The 27635-nt window shown below is 33.8% G+C and overlaps 2 protein-coding genes across 2 annotated transcripts in view; one reads left to right on the forward strand and one right to left on the reverse strand.

Moving 5' to 3' along the window:
* Nucleotides 1-1891: 1891 nt before the first annotated feature.
* Nucleotides 1892-6711, forward strand: LOC116778153 (alpha-tocopherol transfer protein-like). The gene is made up of 7 exons (XM_032672063.2): nt 1892-2075; nt 3513-3703; nt 3928-4087; nt 4249-4310; nt 4461-4654; nt 4732-4936; nt 5729-6711. Exons 2-7 carry the CDS (start codon nt 3520-3522, stop codon nt 5932-5934), a joined length of 1011 nt encoding a protein of 336 aa, XP_032527954.1. The 5' UTR covers nt 1892-2075; nt 3513-3519; the 3' UTR covers nt 5935-6711.
* A 661-nt stretch (nt 6712-7372) lies between these two features.
* The window catches only part of LOC116778152 (chondroitin sulfate proteoglycan 4), a 43529-nt gene continuing 23266 nt past the window's right edge, over nt 7373-27635 (reverse strand). Inside the window, exons 7-25 of the mRNA XM_061526043.1 lie at nt 18930-19085; nt 18635-18853; nt 17998-18285; nt 17522-17719; nt 16785-16891; nt 16329-16464; nt 15427-15602; nt 15118-15277; nt 13795-15000; nt 13545-13726; nt 13302-13455; nt 12724-13215; nt 12317-12512; nt 12083-12238; nt 10130-11991; nt 9776-10014; nt 9545-9695; nt 9255-9396; nt 7373-9024 (exon numbers count right to left, since the gene is read on the reverse strand). Of these exons, the coding sequence (XP_061382027.1) occupies nt 9292-9396; nt 9545-9695; nt 9776-10014; nt 10130-11991; nt 12083-12238; nt 12317-12512; nt 12724-13215; nt 13302-13455; nt 13545-13726; nt 13795-15000; nt 15118-15277; nt 15427-15602; nt 16329-16464; nt 16785-16891; nt 17522-17719; nt 17998-18285; nt 18635-18853; nt 18930-19085 (6183 nt within the window). The 3' untranslated portion in view covers nt 7373-9024; nt 9255-9291. The remainder of the gene's footprint in view (nt 9025-9254; nt 9397-9544; nt 9696-9775; nt 10015-10129; nt 11992-12082; nt 12239-12316; nt 12513-12723; nt 13216-13301; nt 13456-13544; nt 13727-13794; nt 15001-15117; nt 15278-15426; nt 15603-16328; nt 16465-16784; nt 16892-17521; nt 17720-17997; nt 18286-18634; nt 18854-18929; nt 19086-27635) is intronic.

The raw sequence follows: 27635 nt of genomic DNA on the forward strand, positions 1-27635 counted from the left end.
GATACAACATATAAATGAGGTATAAAAAATCATTTAAGCGATTAACGTCTTTAAATACAATGTACTTAAAAAATACATATCTATGCAACTGAAATGTATATGGGGTAGTCAAAAGAAAATTCTTCCGTAAAAAAAACATTACGGAAGTGGTTAACGCAGATTATTTTAATAATAAAACCTTTTTTTTTAATAAAATAAATAAAAATGTAATGAATTTAATTTGAATACTAATTTATGTATAGGCCAAATTGTTGACGCTAGAAGATATTTCATCTTTACACTGTGGGGTCTTAAATGTAATAATTAATTAGTAAAAACATTTTCAAGTTTAATTTTTAAATCCTCATCATCCCATAATAAGAAACACTATTGTGCCATTATTAGTCATTTTACTTAATTATATAATCAACTGTGACATTTTTCGTAACTAGTAAGATAATCTCATTTGGCGAGTAATAAGCAAGGTTGAAAGTGAACTAAAAAGATTGACATTCAAATGCGATGGCGGAAATGTAGTTTCTTTTTTCGTTTTATCTTTAAATACTGCAAGATTATATAAAATTCAAGCAACAGTCATTTTATTCTTTATTAGGATTAATTGTTTTCAAAGAAAAGAATTAATAATATTTTTAGTATGAATTCTCATTAAAAAGTCAAATTATATCCAAGTGTCCCGAAAAATGTATAATTGTTTGACTTTGAAGTGAGCGGTTTTTATTGGACGGTGCAAAATCATAGAAATCGTAGTTAAAAGATAATTTTCGATATTAATTTTGGTAACAGGAATATCCTACTTTATAGCAAAAGTGTGTGTTAGACTATGGTCATAACTCATATTCGGGAGCTTGCAACTCGATAACAAAGGAAGATTAATATGTGAATTATGAAAGAGATCTCTCTCTAATCCTATAAAGAGTCGTAAATTTAATTCTCATATTGATATTAGCCGCAGGGATTTAACTAAGATAATATGATTCAATAACTTAATTTATATAATTGTTGCTAAAGACGCTCCTCGGTACCAAACTAATTGAAATTGATTAAAATTAAAATTAAAATGAATAAACTTTAAGAACAATGTTTAATGTCACTAAAAGTAAATCATCACTTTTACTGCAACTTTCGGAGTAAACATAATATTTCAGTTTAGGATAAAAAATAAATAAATGTGCAAATTGATTTTCAATAACAAAACATTCAGCGTTTTTATTTCATAAATGCTCCTTAATGTTGACATTCTTATTACTTTAACAATGACGAGGAACTGATTTTCCATGTTGTGGTTGGATCTTAATTTGATTTTTCACAACGAAAATTGATTCTAAACCACAGACTTAGAAAAAAGACAATGGACTTGTTTACATAGACGTTACAGTTTGCAAGTTTATATAACACTTGCAACAACTCGTAACAGAATTAGATCCAAATCTTTCCGACCTTAATCTTATACGCAACATCTGTTATAATTTAACTTATGTAATACGAATAACTAGATCTAACTATTAAAGCGGCTTCAAGCAACACGCTGTACACGAATCATAAATTGATCTCAAAGAAATATAACTACTTTTACAATCCATTAGATCTTGCTTTCGACTCCTACCGCGACGTAGTCTATGATCCCTATTTCAGAAAGTTTTAAAAGTAAACAACTGAATAACTTATACACATAGCTATGAATTAATGTTTTTACTAAGGCAATTACGAAAATTACATATTAAAGTACCTATTTCATACTAGACGATGTGAAACACGTCCAATTAAAGGTCCAATTATTATTGTAAGTACCGTTGATTTTTATGTTACAGCAGAAATATCGGAATAGTTTTAATACTTATCGTTAAGTTGGTTATATCATATTTCTTTTTGAATGTTACCGTCCAATTGTTGGTGAGCCCTGCAGCCATTCTCAAGTATGTCTTCACTCTTGACTTCAGAGATACTTCAACATCGTGAAGCAAAAGATCGTGTGCCATTTCATACGTGCACAGTTTCGGTTTGAACACAGTGCTGTGAACACAGCCAACAGCTCCACGGAATCCGACGTAGTTGTTTGACAATAGACTATATTACATGTGAGTTAATTTAAATTATTAAGTTGTTAAATATTTTCAAAAATATATATTTTTTTTGTAATGTGTCAATATTTTTCAAGCTTGGCGATTTTTTTATAATTTATTATTTTTAAGATATGTGTATATATCATTTTGACGTAATAATTATAATTCTTAATTCTTAATAACATGTTAATAAAATATATTACGCGCAGTCTTGCTTTTAATAAAATATACGTTTTAATGCTTTTATTATTATTAAGGTTTTATTGAATATTTACAGTTGCACAATATTTATTGAACTGAATTAACACTTTGAATTTAGTAATTTTAAGACTTTTTTTTTAAAAAAAAGCGTCTCCGTTTTAAGCTTTTTTTCTTATGCAGAACTTTCGATCTTACTTTTTTAATACCATAAATAATTTCAATATTCAAAATTATTACATTTAATAGAACAATCAGTGAAATAGTTCACACCAAAACTTTGTTTATAAATTTTTATTATTAATGTAAATAAAAAATAAAAACCGTATATTATAGTGAGTAAAAAAGGTACAACATTTTTACTATCAACTGGTGTATCGAAATATCAGAGGAGCTTTGCCCGCCCCTCCGAGCTTTTAATGTGATAAAATCTTTTAAGTATCACGACTTATGTAGTTAAAAAAAAAAAACCTCCAAGAAACACATGGATTTAGATGCACTCTCTTTTAATATAGTTCAAATAATACTATGAACATGTTAATAGATTTGTGTTTAAAATTGTACCGTAAATATAATTTTTGAATACATACTAAATCTTTTAAATCTGTCCGCCGTTAAGGTAACAATCTTATTTCATTATATATATACACATATGCTTCGTGAACAATAAATGAATATCCATTCTTGTGATAGGATGGGCTCTTGCATCTTTATAAAATTCGACGTCGCAATAATCGACTCCAAATATTATCTTATGTAACATGGAAAAATTATATCGTTGCTCAAGCATCGAATGCAGCCGTCTGTTGCTTAACGTCGAGCCAGACATTGGGCACAGTTTGTATTTCTGACATTTCTCGGCGCTTGTAAATAAATATTTCGCAAGAGCTTTGAAATAGAGAGGAGTATACGTTTTATGTCTGACGGTAACTGAATTACAAGATATGACAAATGTTTACTTGTTACAGTAATGTGTAATCGTTATTATGCCCGTTGCCGCGTGTATTCAATTAACTGTCGGTTAAGACATCACGGCAATATTGTTTTTACGTTCCAGTTGTTTCTTAGTATATAATTACGTCGCAATTTAATGTTGAATGTTATGGAATGGGACTACGTTTAGATGGCTTACTAATATAGAGAAATATCTACTAGTTACTCTTACAACTGCTAGAGGTTTCTATCCTGTAAATAAAAAAATCATAGATACATTAATATTTTAGCATGAGATAACATTATTTGCATGGATTTTAGTTGCAAAATGTCGAGAAGGCTTACGAAAAGGTACTTGACCCCGGCGGATGCTTACAAATGCCCACTGTCAGCAGAAACACAAGCGATAGCCGAAAAGGAGCTGAGAGAAACGGAAAATTCAAGGTCTCAAGCCTTAGAGGCTTTAAGGATGTGGTTGGAACAGAATCCAAAATTCTTATCCATACGATTAGGTTAGTAATTACATTCAATTAGCACAATATCTTTATATCCTGAAAATATTTGGTATTGTAGTTGCATGTTCAAGTTAATTTTTTAAAAAATAACATAAACCATAAATTTAATATATATTAAAAACAATTTTAATGTTGAGAATTAAATAAAGATACTGTATGAAAGATTTTTTTTTATTCTTGCAACTAATCGTACTAATTTTTGTGATTGTATTTATTTTTAGACGCCAATTTCCTTCTACGTTTTCTCCGTACAAAGAAATTCAGCGTTCCGATGGCTCAAGAGGCTATCGAACGTTACGTACTCCTTAGACAGTCATGGGGGATAGCTTTTAATCAATTGGACCACACCTTGCCTGTCATTTCTGAGATCATCGAGTTAGGGTACAAGATTATGAACATTTTTAATATTTTATTACATAGATTAAATCAATTTGTTTTGAACTAGTCTATTGACAATACCATTTGTGAATAACGCATAGTAATTTATTTTCAATCCACTTTTAAGTCCTTAATATAATCATAGTTGTTGTGTAAATTTGCAGATATATTTTTGCAAGCCCTTTCAAAGACAAACTTGGACGACGAGTTGTGATATACAGACCGGGTGAGTATAAATTTATAGTTTTTGTTCCAAGAAACTTAAAATATGTATAAACGTTACTATTTATGTACATCTTGCACATTTAATCTCGGCTAATCGGAGCTGATATGCAACTCTTTTAACAAAAACAATCTACTTATTTTTATTACACAGGCGTTTTCGATCCATACAAATTCACCAACCAAGACATGTGTCGGGTAATGGGTATTTGCTATGAGACACTCATGGAAGACGAGGAGACCCAGGTGCGAGGTTTGGTGCATTACGCAGACGGCGGAGGTGTCAGTTTTCCACACCTTACACTATTCACTCCAAGAGAAGCTGTGAGGATAGTAAAAAATGGGGAGGTAAGTTTGATATTTCTATGGTTCATGCAACGAACTTGTAAATATTCAATAAATTTACTTATTATTTAACATTTTAGCGCACGATTCCACTAAGGCACAAGGAAATCTATGGTGCTAATGTTCATCCGACGATCAAATTTGCTTTAGACTTTGGGATGGCGCTCATATCTGAGAAGATCAGAAAGCGCGTCAAGTTATACACGTCCATAGAGGATGTAGAAATAGATAAACAACTTTTGCCTCAGGAGTATGGTGGTACAATGCCAATGAAAATAATGATTGGTGAGTTTACAGTTAAATTATGAAATAATAATAATAATAAGCCCCCAACCTTACGTCCGAGTCGAACGCCAGACCACTTGGCGGCCGGACAAGCATACATTTGAAACTTATGCGGCGAACAAGGCTATGGTAACCCATTAATCGTGGAGCAAAGAGATTACGTATAGGGCCGCTGTCCGGGGGTCATCGGGGCACACCTAGAGCCAGTGCCGGGTGTTACAGCATGCAATCCACTGGCGCTGGGGGACTGAGCAGGCGGGTTCCCCTCGAACAATGGTCTACAGCCGAACATAGTTTACCCGTTATTAGCACTAGTAAAAAATTCTGCTGTTCGTTTTAACAGGCCAACTGAGGATGTTTGCAGGGAGCTTCTAGCTCACAGCCTGCGACCACCAAAGCTGGTAAACCCAGAGTACGCATGAAGTGGGACAAAGAAGTTAACTTGTTTATTATGCGTAGTTATTTTTATATTACAAAATTGGAAACTGATACCCTAAACGGCTATTCGACAAATTTACCAGTCGAATAGGACGTAAGTTTTTGGAATCAGATAAATGGATGACTGATTTTCTTACACCCCAGAAACACTTGGTCACTGACCCGTGTGACTGAAATATTTACCCCATTATTAGAGGGATAAATAGTATAAACTAAAAAAAAAATAATGTGAAAGAAACCTCTTGTATTGAAACACCCATAGTTTTGGTCACAACAAAAACGGAACATAAATTTCGAGTATTAATAATCTGTACATATAGATAAAATATAATTTTTGTTTACAAATGTTTTCAGAAAAATGGAAAGTGGAAATGGCAAGTAAGAGGGAAACGTTATTGATGAACGACAAGATGGCTGTCCGTCTAGAAATGTATAGCGAGGCGGCGCGAGAGGGCGCTGTGTCCGCATTGAGAGCTGGTGGCACTTGTGCTGGTGCAGATTCTGTTGGAGACGCGATGAGAGGACTCACCGGAAACTTCAGGAAACTTGAAGTCGATTAATTTTATTGTCCGAACTTATTAGTTCCACGGCTTGTCTACGACTGTTTTAATTACTTTTCAGAACCGTTGTTCGAAAAGCACTTATTGTTTGTGAACAGTAACGGATTAATTACGTTTATTTTTTGTTCGTTATTCAAACTTATATACAACCTAGAGACTCAATTTCAAGTTCCAGGATATTGGCTTAGTGCGGTAACAAAATAATTCCTAATTATATTATAATGATATTACTTTTCAAGTTTATTTAACGGACTAGGTGTGCTGAATTCATGGACTTACTTATAAAGGACCTTACATTACTATACAAATACAACTAGGACCCTAGATAGTGAGATTATATTCGGAATAACGACAATACACTAATAAAACGCGGGCTCGAGCTTGCTTTAGTTAAAAAAAAATACTTACAACCATTTAAGTGTCTTAGGTTAAGATGAGAATAAAATGGCTGGGATACATTTTGCATATTCTATTAGGAGCGTTTTTAAGACTTAATATAAGATTCTTGTGATATATTATTACATTAGCTTAAGACGATTCGTAATTTTTTTTTATAATACGAAGTTTTTTTTTTAAATAAAACACCATTATATATATATTTTTTTATATTATTTAATAAAAATCTTGACTACCTAACAGATGAGTTCATACACATGCTGGCGTCACACTTAACATATAGCGATAGTTAGTTAATACTGTATAACAAACATGTTTATAGTTTCCTTGCAAGAGGCGGAAGAACAATCCCTACATTACAATGTCAATGATTTAAACATTTCAGTCGATCAAAAATTGTTTATCATTTACATCCTACATACATCTAGAACATAACCACGTGTATAATAGCATTATATAATTGATTCTATCCTAGCACTATGTATGTAAACAGTTTAGGAGTTAACGGGGAACATACAGATGGATAGATACTATGATTACAAGGATAATGTCTGACATCAGATCATTGATATATTCAAACACCAGACAGATGATACAGAGCCATAATTGCAGCAGATTAAAACAAAATATATATATCCAGATAACCAGACATTTAGAACGAACGTCTCTTTATCAGACTTAGGAACTTTTATCATTAATTATTTAAACATTGATAGAAACTATTAGGTAAGTATTACATGAATCAACAATATTTTATTGTTAAATTCAATACAGCATGCGAAAATCACTGGACACGGATCTTTATAACAATCAATCGTTAGTACCTGTTACAACTAGTACTAGTGACAAAAGTCGATAAAAACGCATTAATTTTATAGCAATTAATCACACACATGTCCAGAAGTAAAAAAAAAATCCACATATAAACAACGGAACGGTGTAACCAAAAAATATTGCTTGTAATGCTCGATGCGAACTCACCGTTGAAGAATAGGTGCTATTAAAATCACTATATAATCATATTAATAAAGAAAAAAAATGCTATTCTCATTAAGTTTATTCAAAATGTTTATATAATTTATTTATTATAGAAAAAAAATTATATATGTCGAACATTTATATTCCACTAACAAGCTCCTAGAGAAGAATACGGTTGAGTGTTGTCATAACAATTGAATTAATATCCCAACATTAAAATTATTTTATACTAATATTATTGCAACATTCGTACCCTTATTCAAAAAGGTTTTATCTTACCAAGCTTTGAACTATACGGACTATGTTGATATACATATATTCTCATTATTCCCTTTTCTATTTCAGAATATTTTTTTTTTTTTTGGATATTGGAAGTTTTATTTACACAGAACTTTCTAGGTAATTGATAGTTATAGTTGACACATACAGTGAACACCGACCACTTCACGTATAATAATCATTACAACTGTAAAATATGAACCGATAATACAATTATAGTAATTTCAAGCTCAAACATATACGAATACAGCAATACTTTTCCCAATACTTTTCAATAGACATCAAAATCACATAAATATATATATATATATATGATTTGATATTTCATACAAGGATTCCTAAACCTGAGAAAACTGAGTACAGTTAAAATTTAAACTACAACCGGTTATATTGTTATTGTCAAATAATCTCAGAGTAAACTTAAACTATGGATTACAAAAAAAAAAAAAAAAAAAACATTATCCAACTACATATAGTGTTAGATTTAAAACATATGACTTACAAGCATAAACTTACATCTAGGTTAGAATCTTAGAACATTCATAACTAACAATAAATTTAACATTACATATCAACTTATTATTAAATGTTAAAAAAGGAATTCAAACATGACCTATCAGACATCAGACTATGAATATCACTAATGTAGCACTAAATAAATTTAGTGAATAAAAGTACAATATATATATATTTACATTACTTTGGCACTGATGTTGGCATATGTTTCATTTATTTGGCAGGTATACTCGTTTTTAGAATTTTAAGACACGTTAATCAAATTTTCAATCTTATTTCTAAATCTGTTACATAGATCGTATATAAATTCACGTAGAGTTTTGCAAATAACGACCTTATGTGGCAGATTACAAGGTAGACAAATATAATAAAAATCGATTTTTACACATATTCGACAATAATTACACGTGTACAAATCGATTTGATGAAATTTTAAGTACGTAGAATAATTAAAGTTTTATTCCTCTACGGTTCCAACGCTACGATATAATCAAACACAATTATTTTACCCGGTATCAGTACTGTATACCAGGTGACTGTTTTTGAGTGTTTATTTTCTAGGTATGTTCGGTTATGTGTTTGTTCTTGTTAAATTTACATTACGGCAAACACGACTAACATTTGAATTCGTTAAAACCATGAGTATGTTATAATTTAAAGATATAAAAATTCAGTGTAGAACAGACGATGAATGAACGGAATTCGTTCAAAAAATTATACAACAGATTATATAATGTTAATATTATATGAGGCTGCGTCAGAACTAGGACCGTGCTCCGCGTATTTAGAGCGTTACTTCGCAATTGGTGTATTTTTCACCTTTATAGTTGCTCAGTAGGAATGGAGTCGGAACAAAGTCGACACTTCGTCTCGGAGGCCGACGATTCAACGTCAGACAGTCCTGCAGAGGGATCGGCTCCTCTATAAATTATAAAAAAACGATATTCACATCAAACTATTTTAGAATATTGACAATTAATTTCTATATTTAAATAATAGGGTCAGAAATATATTTTCATAATTATAGACGGCGCCATCTATTGACGAATGTACAAGAAGAAAGAAAAAATGTTTTTTAGCCAATGATATCATAGAGAATGCATGTTGGTAATGTTAAGCTGAAAACTTTTTCTGATAGATCAAGTTCGCACCTTGCCTGACCCTCGGCAGGGTGTGGTTGTCTATGGGTCAGACCCAGTACTGGTTGCGGCGCAGCATCGGGTTGGTGGGGACACCGCCTGAGCGGACCGGGAAGGCTGACTCGCTAGCCTCATAGCTGCTCCAATCTTCCGCCTATAAAAACATTAGTTAGACATTCTACGCATAATCAATATATATATGAAGATGTTTTTTTGTCATTAATAGAAATTCATTAAAATGCGGATACTTAAGATGAACAAATGATTTATATTTCTTACTTAGTCCATATATAATAACTCACATCGGTATGGTCATCGGCTCCATAAGGATACCTTGCGTTGAGGTCTGGAAGGCCAGCGTCCGCTAACGGGGTCACCTTACAAGCTACACTACCACCTGACGGTAGAGGAGTACTGGTGCCAGTGTGTACCGACTGCTCCGAAGACACATATCTAGAAAACATGCCATGTAATATAAAAAACAAATAAAAAAAACTGATTTCCTATTATATAGAAACTTTTTTAGTTGTCACCTCTTTATAGGAGGACTGGCTTGGGTTGGTGACGGCATCAAGTGATCCGGTGGTCGAGGTAAGGGTATAGGAGCAACCGCGCCCTGACTTTGCCCGTGTATTTTCACCATGGCGTTCTGATCCCTTGTCATATAACGACGACATTTCAATAGACTGACTAGTATTATAACAGCCAGGAGTACACCAAGCAACGTCATTATCACCATCATATAATATGACGATGTTTGTCCATTTTTTACCTAAACAACAAGAAAATATATTTTTACAAAAATTTTTTTGATCATAATTTATATTCTAATGTAGTTATATTATAAATGTTTTATTACCATTCAAAGCTAATTAATAATATCTTACCGGAATCCCTTCGTGGCCTTCAGGATCGCTTGGTCCCAGTAAACTTTTCTTGTCACCCTTTTTGCCGATATAAATATCAAGCTCACCGGTGGCTGGTTGGAATATTGTCGCAGCGAGTAGGAAACCAAGACTGTCTTGGACACCGTTCAGAGCAGCCAATTTCTTCCTGGCCACATAGTATATGACACCAGCTTTAATGTCCTCGTGAGTGAAATACGCTATCTCCCTCTCCCTAGCACTGGTTTTCTCGCCAGAGCTTCTTATTATCTTTTTTATGCTTCCATAATTTGGCTTCCTCAATATCGTGTAAACCGGATCGCTCGCTGTTAGTTTTGCCAACTCATTCGCATCCAAATTATTTAATGTTATTTTTGTTTTCTGTTCAATAATTTTCAAATCCCCCAATACTAGTAACGGTTGCACAACAACGTCTATGGTGAAAGGCTGTGTGGCGTTGCTGTTATGGACATAGGCGATCAGATCAAAACTATCATTCGCTACCGTCATATCATTCTGCATATAAATGACTACTTTATCCATTATATCCTTATGTGAAAAATAAGTTACAGGATTCCTTCCCAAGTATATCATCCCGTGAACTGGTTGTCTTGTTATATTGTACCAGACTTTATCTTTTTTGGCATTGGTCTCTACATATATTTGATCTGGTGCCACAGTCGCCACGTTTGAACCTTGCTGCAAGAATATCGGATGTAGTGATGACGCGTTCAATATAACTGGTATGACGTCTATAGTGAAAACCGTATAGGTCGGTTTGAACTCTCCGTCCCATACCCGGAAATAGAATGTCGCTGTTTGCAATATGCCTGAATGTTCATATACAATCCTACCCTCATTTATATCCTGTTGGGTGAATTTGTTTATGGATTGCGCCTCATCTAGTGTCTGATTTTCATCCATCATGACTAGTCTACCCTGTGTCGGGCCACTTATTATATCATAGAGTATACCCGATGGCACAGTATCACCATCTTCAGTGAGCAAATCGTTCTTAGTTAAAGTATAATTTTCTCCTTGCACCACCTGTATTTGTGGAGTGTCAGTTAACAATCTGAACGGCTGATCGTTTACTGGCACAATATGAATCGGTATAGTGACATTACACAAGAGAACATAATCTGGTAGCAAATACAGCGCCATATCTATACTGTCTTCAACCGTGTCCGAGTCATCATGCTCATATGTTACGACACCATCTTCTAGCTGGCTTTGTGTAAGCGAAGATAACAAAGGATTTAAGACACCGTGCATCGGTAACGACCACTGTGCCTCAATTTGTGGTTGTCTAACACCAGCCTGTGTCTCCAAATATGTTATAACATTAGTCACGTTCACACGCAATGGAATTTTGTCGCCTTCCTTGACTTTGGTCAATGGAATATTCACATACTTTGCCAAACCACCGGATGCCACCGATATATCGATATGAAAGATTTGATCTAGTACCGGCTTAGCCAATGCCGCCTCGACTTTAAATATGAAGGAGTCGTTAGTATAAAGATCAGAAAATGGGTGAGTATGTTCGTAATAGACTGTTGTTTCATTTATATCCCTCTGTGTGAATTGTGTTACGGATCTGTGATGGTTATCCCCACTCAGCATAACCAGCCTACCTAGAGCTGGTGCTCTTACAATTTTAAAAACTATCGGTCTGGATGGATCTGTGCATTTCGCCATCAGGAGGTAATTGTTGAGCGGCTCTCTCATCAGAGGGAATACTCGCAATGAATGTTTTCTGACCAGCTTAAGGGACACAGATTTTGTCGTTATAAGGAATGTTATTTTTGATAGTTCGTGAAGACCATCGGTTACGTTAAATATCATCTTGCCCTTGGATCCGTCTGGAAAGGAAAAAACAAGTGGAACATGTTTTATATAAGAAAAATAATAAAATAAACACATATTTTTATTACATAATAGAGTGAAACTTACTTTTATGAACAAATACGACATATCTGTTATCAATATCCGCTTGTGTGAAGTGATCTATGGGAGTGTCTAGATCACCTCGTGTGGCGATGTAGCCAGAGACAATATCCACTACCCTAATTGTGACGTTTCTTAATGGCGTGTCAATATCGTTTACATCTGTAAAATATCATATATTTTAAGAGTATGTTAACTATACTTATTAAATTCATTACGTTACATTATTTTTTTACTCACAAAGTTCATTTCTAGTAAACGTAAATGTGCCACCTTCCCACACACAAAGGCCGGTGTTAGCGGCCACGATTGGTGGTTCATCGTTAACTGGCTCTATATTGATGCGGAGATAGAACGGTTCACTTTCCTTACCGGTTTCTGTTATCGCAACCAACTTTATCACATCAGTTGACTCTTCAGAACCGTCATTAGTGTACTGAAATTAAATTGAAACTGATAAAGGAAAAAGGTGTGTAGAAAATGTTCATAAAATGAATGAACAAAGGTTTAGTTGGACATATAAAGGGATTTCCATTTCTTTCAAATATCACTAGGAAGTCTATTTTTGAAGCTAGAAGATTTCATTGCAGATTATCATCTAAATTACTAGCAATATTTGTAATAATTCAATATAAGTATGTCCTTACCACGATATTTCCGGAATTCAACTTAAGCACAGGCAGCAATGTCAATTCCTGCTCATCCATAACGATCTTGCCGTATTTCGGATTCTGAACAACTTTGTAGGAGACGACTCGCCCGCGGTAGTACTCCGTGACCGTACTGAACAAGTCCTGCTTGATACTGACGGACATCCCCTCTACCACCGTCAGGTTTGAGGAGACTACGTAAAAATGCTCCGGTATTATTATGACAGTAAGCTCTATTCCTCTGAGCCAAACGATCCCATTGGTTACGTCCATTTTGATTTTGTCTCTGGTTCGATTCACACCGGCCTGTACGTAGACTAATCTATTTGAGTTTATGATAGATTGATCGAACACTTTAGTTTGCACTGGCTCCTCGTTGTAATTCTCCAATTCAACCGTACCCACTGCTGTAACTTCGAGCCAACCGTGGTACGGGCCATCGGTGACTTGGTACAGAATATTTGAAGGTTCAATTTGCGGATGCATGACCTGTTAATTAATTTAATAAAATTCACGATCAATATAATACTATACTTATTATTATTATTTTTTATTTAATATCACTGAGAACTTACTTCTAGTATATCTCTCGTGATATTCAGGCTAGTTGATTCTTCGACAACTAATGCTTTATTATTCGTTAATTTTAGAGGTTCCCAGTAACTGGACGGAAATATCTTAATAGGGTATATACCCTCACCCCAAGCCTCAAGGCACGTAACTTTAAACCTGCAAATAAATGTTATTAAGCATTGTAAAAAAATATATATTTAGGAATAATATTGATGTATATGGCATATTGTTTTATTCAAACTAACCTAAAAGCATCGTTTTGTGTTTCCGGTTCCCTGTGTTTATAGGCCACTCTTCCAGCCGCTATGTCCAATTGAGTGAATGCAATTGCTCCCAAAATTTCACCAACTTCTATAGACCCCTGTTTGGGTTCTTGTATAATTTCGTATCTGATATCTTCTTCAAGGCAATTCATGTTAGTGTCCACCTGTAAATATAAAAGTAGTAGTGGTAGTGTCCCCAAGGTACACAATTACTACTAAACCATTATATTACCTGCATGTATTTGGTAGTTAAGACAACGGATTTACCATTCTCTACAATCGAACCGTTAGTTGGATACATTCTTATGAAGGGAGGTGAAGCTTGTATCTCCAAATTACCGTTCACGTCGAACAGCCCGTCTGATATCCAAAACGCTATTTTGCCGTACTCTTTGCCTTGATGCTTAAACATTACAAGGTTTTTATTAATGTCGTCCTGCGTGAACTGAGCAATTTGTTCGGATGGATTATCTGCACGGAATATGCCGCCGTTTGGAGGATCTTTCGTGAATCTCTGTACGGTATACACTATGTCTGAAGGCTTAGTGTCCAAGTCAGCGTCGGTGTAACTCAAATCCCTAGCCATTATAAGCCTCGCCCCTCCGTGGACTATATGAAACACTTTTTCATTCGCCCGCACGGGACTATTGTCATTTTTCAGTATGATGTCGATATGGAAAACTCCAACGTACTGAAAGTCTTCCGGCTCAGGACTTAATGCCATGAAATGAAAAGAATCGTGCCTGCTTTCCGAATCGTCGTGGGTATAATAAACTCTGTCGGAATTCAATTCCTGTAGAGTGAAGTACGTGGTATTGTCTCTCAGTATTTTCAAATGATCGGTGATAACTTCGATTTTGCCGTGTTTGGGCGGTCGCGTTATATTGAACACTAGGTTGGTTATTGAATCCGTTCTGAAATTAAGGTGAGTAGCTGGTATCGCCATTCTGGAACCTTCTATGACTTGCAATCTCTCCAACGTGGTGTGTATCCTCCCTGACAAGTGATCGCTACTGGATGTGCCCGGCACATGTCTTATTGTCATTACTCCTGTGATATTCTCACATTCCGTAGCCCCTACCACGAAAGTGAACTCGTCCTGTATGTGAGAGTATGCGCGTCTGTGTAATCTGTACCACAACTGATCCGAATCTATATCGTGCTGTGTGAAAGTGCTGTGCAGTTGCAGATGATGTTTACCGGACGACAGATGTAGGATACCATACTTCGGCGGTTTAATTATTGTGAATAGTATCCTGTCACCCGTCAGCGCGAGCGGCTTCGTTTTGAAACGCAAGTGTTGATCGGAAACGAACGCCTCCCTGGTATTGTTCAAAACCAATTCTTCGTTCGTCATTTGATATAGTTCGAGTTTGATGAAAGTCAATCGAAAATCGTATAGAGTGTTCGTCCGTACTGTGCCGACGGAGGCTTTGAACTGTAATATAAATAAATGTGGGTGTAATAAATGCATTGCACACTAATTGCTAATTCATTAGGACTGGTGTAGAGCAACAAAACATTACATTAGCTCTGAGAACACTTCATAACGTACTTTAAATTCATCGTGCGATGGGTTTCCTAATATATGCATGTAGCGGACTCTACCGGAACTGATCATTTCACTGGTGAACGTGTCAACAGTCTGCCAAGTGCCATCTAGTACTCGGAGACGTTCGACAACGCCAAACTGAGGAGGTTTCACTACGTCGTATCTGAAATTAACGCACTTAGCATGAAAAATAATCTAACATATGTCTTATAAACATATTTTTTGTTAATATTGTATAAATTTCATTGAAAATTTATTAATAACAATTTTGGTGAGTGAATGATAAAAAATATGAATATTTTATAAACGTACTTGACTTGGACGTTGGTTTCGTCTGCGTTAGTGGCGAATGTCAGGTTGTCGGCTGTTATTATGGCGTACGAGTTATGCACTAGGAACAGTCCGGTGTTGTTAACGAGACGCACTTGTAGCGGTACTATAGATATGCGGAGGACGCCCGGCCCGCTTGTTTCTATGCCATCGGAGACCTGAAAGTTAGAACAATCATATATATTGTTTTTAATACCAAACTAAGAAATTACATTTTTATTTATAATGATTTAATATTATTTATTCAGTCTTGTGTTTTAAATGAAACTAGTATTTTTCGGATTTACTACGCGGATTTTATTATTTAAAAACTACATAATCCCGACGTTTCGGTTACTTTGCAGCAACCGTGATCACGGGCAGACGAGGTGTGAATGTCTGACATTCACACCTCGTCTGCCCGTGATCACGGTTGCTGCAAAGTAACCGAAACGTCGGGATTATGTAGTTTTTAAATAATAAAATCCGCGTAGTAAATCCGAAAAATACTAGTTTCATTTAAATGAATACTCGCGAAAATCTTAGATCTCATTAGTCTTGTGTTTTTACAATTTCATACTTTTTTTTCCTATGTCTGTTCGTTGCGGCTAATTTAAGATGCACTGAAAAGATTCTAAAGAGAATATAAATCGCTGGTAAGAAAGGAGGAAGGTCTCAATTCGACCAAATGTTTTTTTTTAACATTTTTCTTAATCAAAAAGCAATGTCCTGAAGAAGTGACGTAGTCACCAAAGCAGGTTCTGATTAAAATATCTCAAAAGATATTTAAAAAAAAAGGAAGTCAATTCCTTAATATTTCCAAGGATCTAGTATAACTATTACTAGTATCACACCTTAAAATCTTCTAACCCAGATAATATTATACATATATGTAAAATATATACCTGTAATGTCAGTCTCAGCGATGTTTTATTCAGTTGCTTATCGCTGGTTGTACCGTGAACGTAAGATATTATGCCGGAGTCGATGTCCTGCTGAGTGAAAGAGTCCACAGGCTGACCAGACATCTCGATGTGGCCGCTGGGGAAAAAATTATATACAGCGTGTTTGCAGAACAATGAGATAGTAAAAAAACCCTTACGATTTTTATCTAGATTGTATAGTTCGACCTTTATAAACATTTATGAATACGGACATTTCAATTATAAAAAAAAAATAATTTTTGCAATTATTGTCTATCTGTCTGAGTTTATTTCTGGCTGGAACCGAAATCGACGGGATCTTAACTGGCAGACAAGCGATGTATTAAGCGATTACCGAAGATAAATATTTTTTTCTTAATACATACAAAAAATGCCACGACAAAATCTGGGAACTGATAGAAACTTAAATTAAATTACCTATTTGCTTCATTCTTTCCATGCAGTACGGTATACAAGAGATCTTCGGGCAGTGTATCAGGATCCTCTGCCTTCAAAATGTCGGAGGTTATAACCTTTCGTGTTCCCTGTAATTTCATATTAAAGTTCAAAAAAATATTGTTATACTTATAATAAATTATCATAAATTATCATCTCAGGCAGAATCAGTGTATTAGCTTAGTACTATCTACATTATTAATTAAGCAAAAATATATATTATATTTTAGAACAAAATATGCGTAGTATTTTAATTAGATGCAAGTTCTCGTCAAGCATCACGCTATTTCTTAGTAAAACTTACTAGTCGTTCTTAATTATCTTAATGTATTAAATTTCTTCAAACTAATTCATTGAAATATATAAATATTTTCTTGATATATGATATTCTTATACTCACTGCATTAGTTGTAAATCAAGGTTATTTGTGTTGAGCCAAAAAAAAAAGCATGCAACTACTCAAATGCAACTTAAAAATAAATTACGCGACGAGCAACGAATTCTGAAAGAAAAAAATATAGAAAAAAATCACATCAAGTAAAAGAATTCAGCATAAAAAAATATATATATTCAGACATGCTTCAATAGATTCAACTGATGGTAAGGCGAACTAATGTTTTAAAAAGTGAAATAATATTATTCTGATGACGCCATCAAATCCGAAAGGCTGGCAGCATTTAACAAAAAAAAAAAAAAAACTACAATTGGAAAAACAATACCTGGGTCAATCTTAATATTTTCCCTGGCAACAAATTCAGTACTGGCGGATCGTTGACCGGCGTCACGTTAACGTGTAGGACAAACGTGTTGCGACCTTGGAGGTAGCTTGGCAGTGTGAACTTCGTCTCTGGTATGAGTTCCATCTCTAATACTATGGCGTCTTGGTGATTTTCTGAGCCGTCGTGGACGTAGCGAACCTGCAAATAACAAATTTTCGTATTTACTCATAAATTTCGCATTTCGTAATTTCAAAGTCAAAGAGATGCTGAAGATCGTGTTCGCCTCCGCTGTCTGAGCTAAATTCCTGAAATATGTAATAAAGTAAGCAATATCCTAAACAAGGAAATTTGCTCTGTTTCTAGGGTCCTCCAGTGAGGTATATTAGTATTAAGTGTCTTAAATTTTTTTTATAAAATCAACTAACGTGACAATACGGTAGCCAGATTTATTGTTATAGCTATATAATAATTATCACCTTATCTCTGGTAAGGTCCATGAGCGTGAAAAACTGTTTGGCTTTTTCACCGTCCACATAATTTGTATACTGTGGCGCATTCCTCTGTAGCGAGAGGTCTATGGCTATGCGGCCGTGTTGTGGCGACCTCGCCACATGCAGCAGTACCCCAGACGGACGCACGCCATACTTATGGTGATCCAATACGACATCTATGTTCTGTGACGTTATAACAGCCACACCACCCTCTTGGACGGTCAGAGGATATAACGTTACCAGTTCCAATTCGCTACTCGATTTTGAAAAAACCTAAAATATCATAAAACAAAATATTACCCCATTAATGTTTTTTCTTGAACTTTAATGTTTACTTGTGAATAACGTGTGCATTATAACAACTTGTAGTATATGAATTTCATTTTAAATAGCTGTGTTGACTGGATTTGCTGACGTAATTAACGAATGCAATCTGGCTATTAAATAAAAAGGCGGATTATAGTACATAATAATTTGCCATTTTAAGACCAACCGGTTCTCTTCTCATTCCGCTATTCAGGCAACGATATCGTTGGTAGCATAATATATAAATGCCGCTATTCTAAAGTAAAGTATTATATTATAAAAGAGAGCATTTAAAGAATTAAAATTTATTTCTAACCTTATATTTTTCAGCGTAGTCGGGATTTATGCAGAGATCGCTATCACACTTGCAAGTGAAGTGATCTAGACCGTGTTGCTCGCAGACGGCCTGTGACACGCATGGATGGGCGCTCTGGCAGGGGTACCACCAAACACACTTCGGACTAATACCGTATGTGACGACCGCGTTAGGCAGACCATACAACCTGTCGTCCACCTCGATTGGTTTGATGCAACCCTGACGATACGTTGACGATAGTATATTTTTTTTACAGTTAAAATACTATTTATATGAAACAAATAAAACAATGTACCATGATACTTGAATCAGCTGCTTTGACGCCTCTAGCGAAGGCTCTTTGTCGTTTCTCAGATTCTATACCACCTAGATAGAAAGTATCAGAGAGATCTAGATATCTGTTACCGCCGCTTTCGATGCGAGTACTCAACGCCACATTGTCAACGGAAAGCTGAAACAAATATGAAAATCCAATCATCTCTCACACATTCAAAAAAAAAAAAAAACAAAATCGACATGACGATTTTTTTATAAGAAACCGATTGGTATGCAACATAAAAAAAAAACTAAAAATGTGTACGGAACACGAGGATTTAAAATTTAAATAACCTTTTAGTGACGGAATTTACAACGAGGCGAAAATAATTTACCTTATTTAAGGAATTATTTCGTGACAGGGAATTAAAATTTAATACGGATAATCATTAACACATTTTTCACTATACGTTTTACACAGGTGAATAAGAATAGAGACATCAATGATACGGTCGTTCTTTCGTCAAAATTTGTGTTTAACTATTTAAGTTCTATCACAAAGTATGACAGTTTGACACAGTTCACTTTAACTAAACCATAATTATTCTATAGTATTATACAAATCTCTCGCAGAATTCATGTTACGGAGTAATATTTTGTGACAGCTTCATGGTTATGTGTAATATTATATTAGAACATGTTTATCAATTACGAAAGCTATTCTATACGTATGCATAAACATACCTTTATATAATATTATACATTGAAATTATATCCGTTTATTATATAATTACCTACCCTAATTTAGTAGATGCGTAATTATGATTACAAATAGATCATGAATTGTACTTCAATTTATACAAAATAATAAATAAATAAATATAATATGATTAAAAAGGATATTATCTTTTTTTGACTTTTATATACTTTTTGTTATTTATAACTAAATATTATTTTTAATAATTATTATGTATTTTATACAAAAACTAAATTTAACACACACACTTGAATCAATCCACAAGTGCATATATCACTCCAACATGTATTACATAAAAAATATATGACCCCAGATAAATTTAAAAGCAAATAAACTTATATCCTTTAAAGAAAAAAAATGTTCATTATAACCTCTAAAATATTACAATGGAAATATGTTATAATATATACATACATCTCGATGAAACTGAATCACATGGCAGATGCGAAAGGAAAATTAAATTGTAAACGTCGATTATACCTGAACGTGTTCGCTTTTTGTTATAATAAGGTAAAAGACTCCAGTTCTCCTTTTATGTAGTCAACAGGCTTTAAGCATAACCAGTTTAAAGCTTTAATTTCGCTGAGGAATTAATCGTTCATCATCACGGATGTGTTCTAATAGGTATATTAACAGAATTAACACGAGTAGTTTTATTAAAGATTAAAAACAAACAAATTATAATACGGGATGTTAGAAAAATCCATTTATTAGAAACGTTACGCGTTCAAAGGATAAAAACCTCAATTAGAACACCGCAAACTGTTAGCGAAAAACAAATACGTAAATTGTTATTACAAGAGTATACGCAATTGAAATCACTCTGTCGATAAATTAAACGCATAGCTAAATTTTGGTAAATACGAAACATGCCCGTAACGTTGATGTTGTCAAACACGACATTAAATTGAAATTTCAATACAACCGACAAAATTAATTAGAAGCACGATGAAATACACGTTTATTATGATTATCAGGTTTAGATTATTTCAAATACATAACAAATTATTTTCAATTATCGTATAGAGTTTATGAAAATTATAAATTGTTAGAGATATAAACGAATCATTCCTAAATAATAAAAAAATTTCCATGGTCATAGAGAATATTTTTATTGTTTTCCTGATTGTAAAAAAGAAATCATTAAAATTTATTCAATATATAGTACACACAAAGTAAACATATTTGTCCATCAGGAGCCTACATCTTATACTAACGATACTGATGTCTAATGAACAAAGATAATGAATTAAAATACAATTTTTAAAATTTATGTTAAGCGGTAACAAAACACGATTCCTGGTCGACAAGGTAAAAATCGCTACTAATTATTGAATAAGATTACCATCAAACCGACTGTTTATTCATAAAATCCTATATCAAATATCACAACGCATTATAATATTCACAATCTTTATAGACATCATTAGTTTCCAAAAGTCGATATTCGTTTTTAAATATAAGGTATGAAAGAAAGTGAAGATGCTGCAACAATGCATGCATAAACAGTAGCTAAACAATGTAGGAGGATTCAGAGGATGAAAGCCAGGCACAAATTCCGATTAAACAGGTAAATTCAACTAGCGCTTGAGACTAAATTATTTATTTAAAATGCAAGTTTAAAATAAATATAAACACGTCGAGTAGGTGTAGCGCCAACAAATTTTAAATGTATAAGTTTACACAACACCATTAGAAGTCAGCATACCCGGTCTGTTTAACACTAATACATATTGCGAAGGGCTTGAAGCATCCCGACATAATGCAGCTTCCAGGTATCAGAAGGCTCTCTAGATGTTTTAAAATGTAATGCAGTCTTTTAGTGGTCCTAAGTTATTATGTAAGACACGATCTCTGTCGCATAGCGCCGCAAAGTTTTTGCATTTAAACAAGGTACTAAATAAAAGCGCATCAATTTTTTTATTATTATTGAGTTCCAAGTTGTTGTACAGTTAAAGAAGACTTAAAATAAGACAAAAAACTTAAAATTGTCGTACGGAAGTGTGACTTACGTTAGAATTGAATAAACGATGACAATAAAGTGGGTCGTATAAAGTAGTATGCATGGGTGAACTATATGAAAGCTAATTAGTAAATAAAGCCGAGTATTTTCAATGACGATCAACTATAATAATTCTATAAAATTACATATAACAATCAAACAAAACATTTCATTATAATGTAATATAATAATGCAACTAGAAATTGAAATGATAATTGAATTCAAATACAACAAATATTATTTATATATTTCTTATTCAAATCTATTGTATCGTATTTCATAAATGGATACACGAGCAGACGTATCTGACTTTATGCTCAATATATTTTTATTAATATTCTGTATTTGGTACAAAAAAAGGAACATACAAGCACGTAGACGCATAGACGTAGACACATTTACAGATTATTAATATTAACACACTTCGTAACACTAGATATAAATATTCACACATAACATTAAATATTCTTAAAAAAATCCTTAGCAATTTAATATAATTTTATAGCCCGGTTAAGAAAAAAATTCGCTGAATCAAGAGTGAGGAAAACTGGTTAAAAACAAATGCATACAAAATTATTACCAACAAAATAAGAATACTTCGATAACATCGAAGCGAATACAGACAGTGTACAGCCACAAAATATTTCACGAGGGTTGCTTGTAAAGCATAGTCAAAAATTTGAATGTTAATTAAATTATGAAAAGCCAAAATAAAAGACCTTATTTTGTATTTCATACATTGAATATATTGCGTGATATTTATTAATATCACTAGGAACTTTTTATACGAACGCATACATAACTTGTCATTCTTTAAATATATAATGTTGTACGAGTTTTAGCTAACTCATGTTTAATACACGTTCGTTCACCTCGTGAATTATTTCGATGATTTATTTAGATATCATTTAAACAATTAATATTATTAATAGAGTCGGTTAAATTTTAAAACATTCAGAACGTTATTTTCATAGACGCGAATTATCCGTATACCATTATTTCTACCTCAAATTAGCGGTTCCACTGCTAAAATATGTTTTCGGTAGCATATAATTATAACTTTTACAATTACCCTGCCTTTTACATTCGTCACTGTAACTGTACTGTAGGTACATAAATGTTTGCTTTAGTACACAAGTACAGATATCTTGCTAAAACTATTTGAATATATTAAATACCACGTCTAGCAACAGATTTGAATACCTTTCGTCCTATGGAAGCAGAATTTCATTTTTAACTGCAAATATTGAACAAAGTTTGAGTAGCGTCGTTTATTTAAAGTTTATAGCATTTTATTTACTTTAAAATGTTATTCAAAACAACGTATGAGAGTGAAAAAGTAGGATAAGATCAATAGTTTATTAACACAGTCGCTTTAGGAGCGACCGTAACGTTAAATCATTAAATTATTTGAGTATTTTTTTTATTACGAATTTCAAACGGTTGTTTGTATGTTCTAAAACATAACCATTCATTTATTTATTATTTTCTAAAACAATCAAAATATAAATAATGTTAATACCCTCTCATCATTAAAATTCTTAATTTTTAACGTGCATTCAGTCGGAACAAGTAGCCCTAGCTTATACGTGAACGGAAGAAAATAACATTAAAACTGCACAACGAAGTACTTCAAACATCTTTTCAGGTATTTACAATTAACTCAGTGCTTTCGAAAGAAAAGCCGACAGTAACATACTATTCGGGAAGCTCCAACTCTGATAATGCTCTTACCTAAACATGAAATAACAGTTTAAAAAAATTGATTTTTAATTTAAAGGAAACTCGGAATAATATTCAGACAAAGCACCACCTTTGGTGAAGCTATGACATTTTTGGTTTAATGAAAATAAAAATAAAGAATAGTTGACACATGACAGCCATCGGCCGCCCCGGTTGGGATGTCACAAACAAAATAGTTGCTCGACACTGCACTTACAAAAAAATTAAAAGAACTTAATTAAAGGTAACACTGAAATTCAAGCATAAAACAGTAGACTGTAACGAATAGGATGTTTGTCATATTTTTTATGGATAGTTCACGTTACAGTTTGTTGTTCTCATCAGTTACTTTAATATATATACAAGTACAAAAGCTGTAGATATATGGACGATAGAAAAAAGGCAAAAGCCTGCCATATGCCAGATCGAGACGCGTTGGCATTTTACGACTATGAAATAATTTAAGTGCTTTTAAAAAATGCTTCTAAACGTCTGATATTTGAAAAAAAATTCAATAACAAATTGATGTTTTGCTAAAAGAAAAATAACCAGAGCAACTTCTCAGGTTTCAGAAGATAATTGTTTCGATTTGTTATAAATAACAAAAATGTGAGTTGAGCACGATTTATTTTCACTACCGAAACGTAATACGCATTTGATATCATAGTTGTTGTTGTTTATTGAAAAATCAACTAACACATTTATGAAAATAATTTGAAAACAAAATCGAGGCGCATTAAATTTGAATATTGTTTGAATTTATATTAGAAAGGTATTGATAAATTTTCTTTTTTTAAAGATGAGGGGAATTATGCATTCCACATGGAAGAAATAAGGCAAAGTTCTTTATGTACCATGAACTTAAAAAAAAAAATAACAAAGTGTCTTACAATGAAGAGTTATAGGCAATGATATCTCTTGAAATTATAGCAATATTTCCTCAAACTACCGGCTATTGAAACGATATTTAAATCCACAAAGTGATCTCAATATCTTTTGAATTAAGCAAAAAGGAAAGAAACTAAATACCGGCTTTACCATTTCGAGCTGTTGGTGTTATAGGTTTAGTTTTGGATAAAGTCCTATTAAAAGCTTTTCTCCTTTTTAGACACAATCGTTTTTTCTATGCCTTAAAAAACGGATGATTTTGTGTGCCCCGTGACAATTGAATAAAAAATTCCTTGATACTAACGAATGACGCCGTTTAGACTATAAACCAAGAAAAACGAAACACTAACGGATACCTGACGGAAGGTATTTACACACAACAATATCCGCGGTACGAAAGAGGAGATAAAAGGAAGAGACTTCCGGCTCTCTCGTTCTTCAAATAAACTCGCCTATGACTATTATTCTACAACGATCTTTTGTTAAGGGGGTTGCAACAAATCATATAGGAGTCACCTTAGGTTAGACTTAAAATCATATACATAAAAAATATATCTTTACCGTTTATTCAGATTCTTCGAATTTATCTTCGCAAAACATATAGTAATTTATAAAAACAGATTTTAAGACGCCGGTTTATACGGAACACTTACCATATGAGTAACATATGCAATTAAAATATTTTATAAGACATATTTATATATATATTTTTTTTTTTTTAATCACTACATATTGAAAGAAAAACTTATATTTTTGTCGCAGCTGCATGTATTTTTACTTTCACTTAAGCCTCTCGACTGAATCAATTTTCAAGAACAAAAATCTACGAAAGACGCTTATAATATCAAATTTACGTCTTTTCACATGCAAAGAAAATAAAATGCGACTAACAAGACATGAAGGACAGTTACTAAAGCCATTACTTTCCAGGCTCACGATTAAGAAGTCTTTAAGATAAAAAAAGGCCGAAGGCAAGTTTGATTTGCAATCCTAGGGTGCCGTGCTTAAAATTGTTTAATCTTTTGAAATTTAATTTCAGTTTATTTATTATGTAACCAATGAGAGTACTAAATATTCACACAACGAAAGACTTATAATACTGAGAGGCAAACTTACTTAATCATATATCGACATACATATGTAGGTCGCGATAAGTTTAGTAACTGCAAATAAGTTTGTGATGGTAAAATTATTACTTTGAGAATAATCTAACAAGCAACACTAATTTACCATTATAGGTTTTTTTTTTACTCAAAATAATATAAAAATTTTACCTTTACAATAAAATTTGTATTATGCTTCCAAAGACATCCGAAGTCCATTATGAGAGTTTGTTTGTTATCTCCTGGTGGCTTGTTTTTATATATATATATATATATATATATATATATATATATAAATGTTTATATTAAAATGCAACAATGTGATTAAAAATATATTTTAAATTATGAATTAATTATTACATAAATCCCTTATGAATCAGCCTGAAAATATTGAGACAGATACTTTTCTGACGTGATATCCGGATGTAAATCATCTGTGTTTTTAGATAAAATTTTCTAAAGGTACATTCGTATTGCCAATTAGCTTTGGCTAAAATGTCATTAATAGGGTAATTTTCTACCCAATTCAAAGAGACTGCTGATCTACAACTTCCAGCTGGTGCCTGAATACCAGCTTCAGCCAGAAGTTTCTTTATCCAACCACCAATCATTGCTGCAGTCGCTGGCCTTCTCGGGTTTCTAGTCGCTAAGAATAAATTTGTTATATTTCCTCGGGTATTCCGAGCCAGGTTTACTAATGTACGTAACCAATATACTGCATCAATGCTCCTGTCTGGTGAGGATAAAAATGTCCAGCTAGATTGTTGGTACGAAGAAGAGTCCGTTTTAGAACCGAAAACAGGATGCAAGGTTATCGAATTTATGTTATCTATAAAGTGCAGTTTATCCACATGCAAAAGAGTAAGATCATGTACTCTACGACCAGAAGACATAATAATAATATAGCTGCTGTATGTCTGGATACCTGATACAAACAATCTAAAATATTGTACCTTTTTAAAGATCTAATCAATATCCTAGCATCCCGAATCGGAAGCTTAGGGGGCTTAGGTTTTGCCAGCAAAATAGCTTTGAGTATGTGTTTCACTACAGGATTTGTAGAAACCTCAATATCGGATATCGTTTCGCAAACGGATGCAATGACTGATTTATGCACAAGAATGGTTCGGTAGGAAAGATCATGGTTTAAAAATAGATAAGCTAAATTACTTACTACATTTGCTAGTTTTGGTAAACGAAAATTAATGCTATTTCCTTGACAAAATTTTACCCATCTACGCCAAATCGGGGCATAAGTCTTTATGGTAGACTGCCTCCAGCACGATGACAATAACTGTTTCTCTTGTGGTGTTCATGTCTCTGTTAAATCATCCCATCCAAAATCAGCCAGGCCTCCAGATGTAACTTTCCGACTTTTGCTGGAGGTTGCATTGTCGCTGTCTCTACCAACGGTTTGTTCAGATTTTTGAGTTTCACAGGATGCCTTATCACACGATTCTTCACATCGGGCCTCCAAAAGCACTTCTTCCACTTGGGAGCTATTAGGGTGAACTGACCTGAGACTGAATTTAGATGATCCAAGACCCTGGGTATTAAGCTGGGTGGCGGGAACAGCCGTGCAAGTCTGTAATGCCACGATTGGCTAAAAGCGTCGTGAAAGTAGGCTTTCGAGTCTGACAAGTCTAGAGAACAATGCTACGACATGTGCCGTCTGGGAAGCAAAGAGATCTAAATCGGGTGTACCCCTTTAAGCTGAATAACCTCGAAGTTTCCTTGTCTCTGATATAAAACTCGACGACCGCGCGGTTTCGAGACCGGCGGTCGGCTTCGGTGTTTAGGAGACCTGGTAAGTGGTGCGAGCGAAGCACAATGTTGAACTGGTCTAACAGATTCAACAGTTGTCGGGTCAATTCCAACAATTGACGTGATCGTGTTCCACGTTCGTTCTTCATGTACGTCACAACCGTTTTGTTATCGTTCTGAAGAATCACTGTCGAGTTTCGAAGCTCCATCGCTTTGATTGATATCGCGGTTAACACTGCAGACATTTCTTTCAGATTGCAATGATAATTTGTCTGATGATGTTCCCACGCGCCTTTTATCAATTCGTTGTTTACAAGGGCTCCCCATTGAATGTCTGACGCGTCGGTGATGATGTGGTTCGTCGACATTCTTTTGGCATGAATGGGTGACTGTCCACCGATATTTTCCATCCACCAAATTAGTTCGGTACGTACCTCTTCCGAAAACTGAATCTGGGATTGTGGACACTTCCTGAGCTTATTGCTGTGTAACTGTAATAACCGGCAATGC

The sequence above is a fragment of the Danaus plexippus genome, chromosome Z (genome assembly GCF_018135715.1).
Source record: "Danaus plexippus chromosome Z, MEX_DaPlex, whole genome shotgun sequence".
Classification (NCBI taxonomy): domain Eukaryota; kingdom Metazoa; phylum Arthropoda; class Insecta; order Lepidoptera; family Nymphalidae; genus Danaus; species Danaus plexippus.

Bases quoted from the DNA above. Each gene is read 5' to 3' on its own strand.
- LOC116778153 (XM_032672063.2), top strand. From the start codon at position 3,520: ATGTCGAGAAGGCTTACGAAAAGGTACTTGACCCCGGCGGATGCTTAC. The intron at 4,088-4,248 runs GTACAAGATTAT...GTAAATTTGCAG, and splicing joins TCTGAGATCATCGAGTTAGG to ATATATTTTTGCAAGCCCTT. The intron at 4,655-4,731 runs GTAAGTTTGATA...TTAACATTTTAG, and splicing joins GGATAGTAAAAAATGGGGAG to CGCACGATTCCACTAAGGCA.